The sequence below is a fragment of the Diachasma alloeum genome, unplaced genomic scaffold, assembly GCF_001412515.2.
Source record: "Diachasma alloeum isolate Michigan unplaced genomic scaffold, Dall2.0 Dall_scaffold_00305, whole genome shotgun sequence".
Lineage (NCBI taxonomy): Eukaryota > Metazoa > Arthropoda > Insecta > Hymenoptera > Braconidae > Diachasma > Diachasma alloeum.
The window spans coordinates 78,197-85,430 of NW_021680444.1; the positions used below are offsets into that span (position 1 = coordinate 78,197).

The following is a 7,234-nucleotide window of genomic DNA, read 5'->3' on the forward strand; positions in this document are numbered from 1 at the left end:
ATGGAGATGTCTAACTGTATTAGAAGCTGCATTGTTGGCCGAAAATAAGCCAATGTATCTACCAGGTTACGGTCCGAAGAGTCCAATGTTAACAACAGCTGTAATCGAGTATAGGTCAAGTAACATGAACAAAAACTTGGGAAACACGGAGGCGAGGGCCACAGGCGAGTCCAGGTCAAGCGAATTGACTGGAGGCGAGTTAAATGGCGGCGAAATAAGGGCAGGCGAGAAAACAAGCGAGAAAATGACAGGTAATATTAATGTTGACAAAACTGACCAAATCAAACTGAAACCCAAGATTACAGCAGATAATAAAGTAAATATTAAATTGAAATTAGTAAATTCTAATCTAGACGATGAATCAGTTGAGCCTAACGGCAACAAGACTGTTAAAACAGTCTCTGTAGACACACAGTGGGCTGAGTTGAAGAGCATGGTGGAAAAGCTATTGTAGCTCAAATATAGCTTCAACAAAAGCACTGTATAAAGGTCTAACAGAGAACAGAAACCAAGTTAAGACTAAATGCTGAGGTGAGAGCAAAAGATAAAAAGGAAGTACAGGAGCTGTTGAGTGCCCTGGACAAAAAGCACAACGATAAAATAGAAGAAGTAAAAAGAACTTTCAATGAATATCGCACTAATGTCGAATCATCAATTAAGGTAACAACAAACAAGAAAAAATTAGACGGAGGAGTGGCGTCAAATGAGCATACGAATCTAGAAAATCAAATTAGTTCAATAGTCAATAAGCAGATTAATGAAATTAATCAGACAAAGTCAAGTCAAGGAAACAATCAAAATCCGTTGAAACAATTAACTAGCGAGGTAACAAATAAATTACAAATAGAATTGCTTAACAAAGGAATGAGCTTTAAAAGAGATTATAAAATGGACAGCAAAATGAAGTATGAACATTTCTATGATTATTTTTCGTCAGAAATCAAAACGAATAAACTCTTACACATCATTGACGATAGCATTCTGGTTACTGTGGATGAGGAAACTCTTGCAGAACAGAAGCATAAAGTTAGAGAAATTCTGATAAACCATTTGGATAGAAGTTATCACCCTAAAATCGTCAAACTACAAGATCCAAAAGAAATATTGAAAAAATTAAAAGAATTAAAAATGGCCGAGTTTAATGTAACTTCACACTCGGTGAGACAAGACCTGTATAATATGAGATACAATCCAACCAAAATGACAGCTGGCGAGTTTAATGATTTGTTTGATGAGAAAATTGCAACGTATGAAAATGCTCCTGACACCATTCCTCTGAGTGAAAGCGAAAAGAAAGATGCATTTTACAATGCAGTAATAAAAGCTTTTCCGAATATTAAAATCATTGAAAAAGTAACAAAGAAAGCTATAGGAGTGGGCTTGACGTTTGGCGAGTTGAAAATTGCGATGTTAGAAGAAGAAGCTACGACGAAAAGTGAGCTCTTAGATTCAGATCTTAAAACTGCTAATTTTGCACAGCACAAGGGGCCGAGGTGTTTTGCCTGTCAGGCGTATGGGCACAAAGGACCAGACTGTCCCAATAAAGGGAAAGGATACTTGTGCTACAAGTGCAATCAATTTGGGAATCACAAGGCGAGAGATTGCCCAAACATAACTAACAATGACAATGCACCAAGTGGTCCGGGATACTCTAAACAGACTCCAAGGTACAATTCCAATTTTAAATTTAACTATCGAAACAATTATCAAGATCAATATAGAGGTAATGGTAGAGGAATGAAAAGACCAATGAGAGGTGAAACATATGGTCCAATTAAAAGAGGAAGATTTAATAAGAGTAGGTTCTCCTATAAGAGAAGTGAGAACAAACATGGGTTTAAGTCATCTCACAAATCAATCAAGAAATCTAATCCCGACAAAACTACAGAGAAAAATAACTCCAATCAAGGTAAGGAAAAAGAAAATTATGATCAATCAACTACTGAAATATTTTATGCAGATAGTAAACAAACAAATGGAAATAAGTTTTTGACAGACTTTCTAGCAGACTCAGGCGCGACCGAGCATTTAACAAATTCCAGAATTATATTTAAAACTTTTAACGAATTAGATTGTGGAGTAATTAGATGTGCGAATAAAAATGAGTCAGCGGACTTGAAAACGGAGGGAGCAGGAAAAATAGAAATTGAACTGGCGAGTGGTAAATTATTAGAAATTGACAAAGTTATTTTTGCAGAAGCTCTTAAAGCAAATCTGCTATCATTAAGAAAATTTGCCGAAATGGGATTAGCAATCTACTTAGATGACAAGAAAATTGATATATTTGATCCAGTGTCGAATGAACTTTTCATCTCGGGGATTTACAGAAAACCTTACTGGATAATCGATTTAGAAATAGTAAAGTCAAACTCTATCAGTGAGAATTCTTTCAAGCAAATAAACAGGCGAGTAGTAGCAAATGTAGCTGATGTCACTGGGGGTGAAAATGAGGTGAAAAGATATCTCACCAGAAGTGTCACAGCAAACTTACAGAACGAAACAAGTGAGAAAACAAACGAAATTGATAAGAGTAATGAGGAAGAAAATAAAATGGATGAAAAGAATAATGAAAAAGGGAGTGAAAATTTAATAAAAGAGAAAATTATTAATAAAGAAAAGATTCCCTATGAACAATCAAATTTTGATTACACCATTTGGGACAGAAAATTGCAAGATGTTGATGAATTACCATGGGATGACTCGTTAGAAGATTTCCCAAAACTTTCAATTGATAAAAATAGCTATATGAGGAATCATGATGTCATGTTGTGGCATTGTAGATTTGGACATGCCTCAACGAGTTACCTCAAGGCACTACAAAAGAAATTCCCAGATAACAAAGAATTAAATGCAGTAAAATTTGATGATGAATTCATTAGAGATTGTGAGGTCTGCTTAACGTCTAAATTCAATAAATTATCATTCACGTCGGTGCGCAGGCGAGCAACAGCACCATTGCAAATAATTCACTCAGATGTGATGGGACCTATTACTCCAATTTCTCATCCTAAGGGATACAGATTTATTTCTGTGTTCATCGATGACTTCTCAAGATTCGCTATGGCTTATCCAATGAAGGCGAAAAGTGAAACAGGACATTGTCTTGAGATGTTCATTAGAAGCGCGCGTAATCTACTGGGTTATGACGCGAAAGTATGCTATCTTAGATCAGATCAGGGAACAGAGTATACAGGCGGGTATACAATTGAAGTTCTTAAGGGTCTAGGGGCGGAATTACAGTTAGCCTCCCCTGATACTCCAGAACACAACGGTGTCGCTGAGAGGTTTAATCAAACTATCCAGAAAAAGGTTAGGTGCTATATGTTTGACTCAAGACTGCCAAAGGGCATGTGGGATCTGGGCTTATCAGCTGCAGTTTATGCTTACAATAGGACTCCACATAAATCAAACAATATGATAACTCCTTTAGAAAGATTCGCGCCTAATCACAGCTTTGACATTAATCAAATCAAAAGATTCGGTAGCTTAAGTTACGTAAAAATTGCTAGAAACACTGGTCCAAAGTTTGGACCTCGAGGTGTAGGTATGGTCTTGGTTGGATATACTCCAACAGGGTATCAACTCTTAAAGCCAGAGCTAGGGAAGTATTATGAAAGCAGACATGTTAAATTCAATGAAAAATTAGTATATGGGGATAAATACAAGGGAAACGGTATCAAAGATTTCCCAGACTATGAAGAAATGGAGAATAAAGATGAATGGTTTGTTAAGTTCGAAAAGAATCGAGGAGAGACCGAGGATTCTTCAAAACCGGAGGGAGAGATGAAACGCAAAAGAGGTAGACCAAAGAAAGAAGTTTCAGAACAAAACACTATCAAGAAAGTGAAAACAGTTGACATAAAAGATAAAATAATAAATGATAATAGCTTTTCAGAGTTGGAAATTGATGAGAACATGAAAGGAAATGTTTTCTTCACTAGTGTTATCAGTAATGTAGGCGAGATAGATTTAGCACAAAAGGAAGATGAAGTGTATCATGCACTTTTAGCAAACATAAATGAAGATCCCTCAAATTATCGAGAAGCTATAAACAGTAAAAATAAAGATTCTTGGTTAAATGCGGTTGATGAAGAATTAAACTCGTTAGAAAGAAATCAAGTATGGAAAATTGTCAAAAGACCTCTAAGTATGATGAATGGAAAAAGATTAAATGTCATTGATTCAAAATGGGTTTTTAAGTGTAAAAATGAGGCAAATGGAAAAATAAGATTCAAAGCGAGACTAGTAATCAGAGGTTTCAAGGATAAGAACATTTATGAATTAAGGGAAACTTATGCTCCAGTAGCTCGTTTACCTCTAGTGAGAATAGTTATATCGATTATAAACAAATATAATCTAGAGGTGTGTCAGTTAGATGTTAAAACTGCTTTCCTCAATGGGGTAATAGATGAGGAAATTTATATGGAAATTCCAGAAGGAACTAATCATACCGACAGAGATAGGCAAGAAAATGTGTGCAAATTGGAAAAAGCACTTTATGGTCTTCGTATCAGTCCCAAACGGTGGAATGTAAAATTCACCGAAGTAGCTTTGAGTATGGGTTTGCAGAACTCGGATTTAGAACCTTGCTTATTCACTTGGCGCGATGAAGACAAGTTCTTGCTTCTGCTACTTTATGTAGATGATATGTTATTGGCGAGTAATGATAACGATAAATTGGATGAAGTAAAGAGTAACTTATGTAGCGAATTTGAAATGACAGTCCTGGGAGAACCCAAGGAATTCTTGAGCATGACTATTAGGCGGGACAGAGAAAATCAGATTATCAAATTAAATCAGGAAAACTATATTCAAAAGATATTAAGTAGGTTTGGCTTTGATAAAGCATATCCACAACGTACATTCCTTATAGAGAGGCTGTAGGTAGTCTTTTGTATTTGGCTGGTGCTACGAGACCAGATATTGCATATACGGTCAATGTGATAAGCAGACATCAGGTAAACCCTAAAGAAAGTGACTGGGAAATGGTAAAAAGAATTTTCCGGTATTTGGGTGGTACTACGGGCTTGGGTCTGACATATTCAGGCGAGACCAATGACATTCAGGGTTATTCTGATGCGAGTTTTTCTGATTGTAAAGATTCAATCACAACTTGTGGTTTTGTGATTAGACTGTTCGGTGATTCGATCACTTGGCGAACTCACAAACAAACTACAGTAGCACTTTCTACGTGTGAAGCTGAGTATGTTGCAATGAGCGAGGCGAGTCGAGAAATGATGTCGTTGCACAACTCTTTGAAACTGATACTGGTTGATCCCCCCGTTCCAATGATCTTAAGGTGTGACAATAAAGCCACAATTGTTAGTGCAGAAACAAATGGAAGAATGAAATTGAGACACATTGTGGAGAACAAATTACATTATATAAAGGAATGTGTTAAAAAGAATTATATAAAAATCATTTGGATTGGCTCAAGGGATCAGCTAGCTGATGTTTTCACCAAACCATTGACGTTTGAAACACACAAGCGTTTGATGGATCTAATAATGAACGTAAATATCTAAATTATTTCTTTCTGTTTATCTAGGAAGTAACTGATTAGGCGAGATGGAAACTGAGGAGTTAAAACCAACTGAAATTACCTGACAAGAATCCTGAGGCGAGATAAAGTTACCAAAAATAAGAATAAGAAATTTTGTGATTAACGAGAATAGAATACTAAGAGAGAAGAAGACTGGAGAGGAAAAGAGAATACTGCCTATGGCGGGAGGGAGTATTGAAATATAGCGCCCTACGCCAGTCTCCCTCTTTACCGACAGTGTGGCAGACTGCGTCGCCACGGCGCCGTTGCGCCTCTCTAAAAGATATACTCGTACTATGCACCACTTGTGCCTCGACCGTTGTCGGGTTACGTTGCTGAATAAAGCTTAATTACTTTTACGATAATAAAACTGTGTTTAATCGTTATTTCAATCCTAAATAACCCTTCAGTATTTTTAAAATGAAAGTTCTCGCCCAAACATAACTCAGTTTGTGTGAGAAATTCATCGGTTTGTTCGGATGTCAAAGTCGATAAAACATCATCGTTAATTTTATGAGCTGAAAAATTATTGGATGGAGGTTAGAAAATCCAAAAATTCTTCTCAGTAATTTTCCTCGATATTCAATCACTTCGACACATCGTGAAAACGGAATATTTGAACAGAAAATATCACTTACTCACAAATAAATGTAGGATATGCACTAGTTTCCACTTTTCGAGAAGAATTTTCACTCGTCCAAAGTTCTTCGATTCTTGAGACATGTTTGAGCATGTTCTTGTTTACGTTTTTGAATATCGCGATCGCAATGTAGATGGCAGCGCGCTCCGGTGGCCCGTGTGTGAACTGCTTATGGGGGGCAACCAATGAGATCGCTGGGTATTCTGGTGCACATCAAGGCATGTTTTCGAACGTCATTTTGGAGCAGAACGGTTTCAGCTTAATGATTTTGGAGCAGAATGGATTTTGATCGGTCGAAATTTAAGGTAACTCTCACACATATTGTGAAGTTGTTAAGAGACACACAGCGACCCTTCATCGAAGGGGAAAGGGTTTTCGAAGCCGATCATATCGTGATCTGTGAAGTGAAAGATCGCAACCCAGAGTCGATCTACATTTTAGCTGCTTTTCAACACTCTTCCAATCCCTGGCGATTGAGGTTCCATGGTACATCCATGTTGTAGCATGGATGTAGCATGGATGTGCATGGATGTCATTTTAAGGCGAAAAATGGGCCAAAAATGATTGGAATATAATCAAAAAATTATTTAAATGCTGATAGACAAACAATTGGTCCCAATTAATACCCATTAATAGGTTATTTTGTATAATTAGGAGAAATTATTGATGGTGTGCTGTGTGGTAAAGAAGTTCAGATGGGAGAATGCCGCGAGATGGCGCCAGTGTTAAATTATCGAGTCGGCGGGAAACTGTCAGCAGTCGCAGACATATTTTTTATTCTATTTCACTTATGAATATTAGATAGGTTTGGGGGGGCAGGGGGGTTGATTTGGAATATTAGCACCAACCCATTTTGCCCCATTTGGCGAATTTCGCAATACATTATTGTGGGGGGCGGGGGGAGGGGGGGAGGAGTCAAGCGGGAAATAGCTCACAGACCCATTTCGCCCCATTTGTTATTTATTTTCTGAATGAGCAAGTCGGAAAACGATAAACAAACCTGTTTTGCCCCATAATTGTATCAATGAGCGAAAGGGAGCGGCAGGGGGGGG

At 37.3% G+C, this 7,234-nt stretch overlaps 1 protein-coding gene across 2 annotated transcripts; it reads left to right on the forward strand.

Annotated features, from left to right (window-relative positions):
• The first annotated feature begins 544 nt into the window (after window positions 1–544).
• On the forward strand, window positions 545–5,588 carry LOC114841298 (probable ATP-dependent RNA helicase vasa-like). 2 transcript variants are annotated; one of them, XR_003783086.1, is made up of 3 exons: window positions 545–660; window positions 1,480–1,667; window positions 5,549–5,588. XR_003783086.1 is itself a non-coding variant. In XM_029126208.1 (2 exons), exons 1-2 carry the CDS (start codon window positions 1,408–1,410, stop codon window positions 5,553–5,555), a joined length of 267 nt encoding a protein of 88 aa, XP_028982041.1. In that variant the 5' UTR covers window positions 1,388–1,407; the 3' UTR covers window positions 5,556–5,588. The 2 variants fall into 2 exon arrangements, 1 of the variants encoding a protein (XP_028982041.1); XM_029126208.1 differs by lacking the exon at window positions 545–660 and having other exon boundaries at window positions 1,388–1,667.
• Window positions 5,589–7,234: the final 1,646 nt, after the last annotated feature.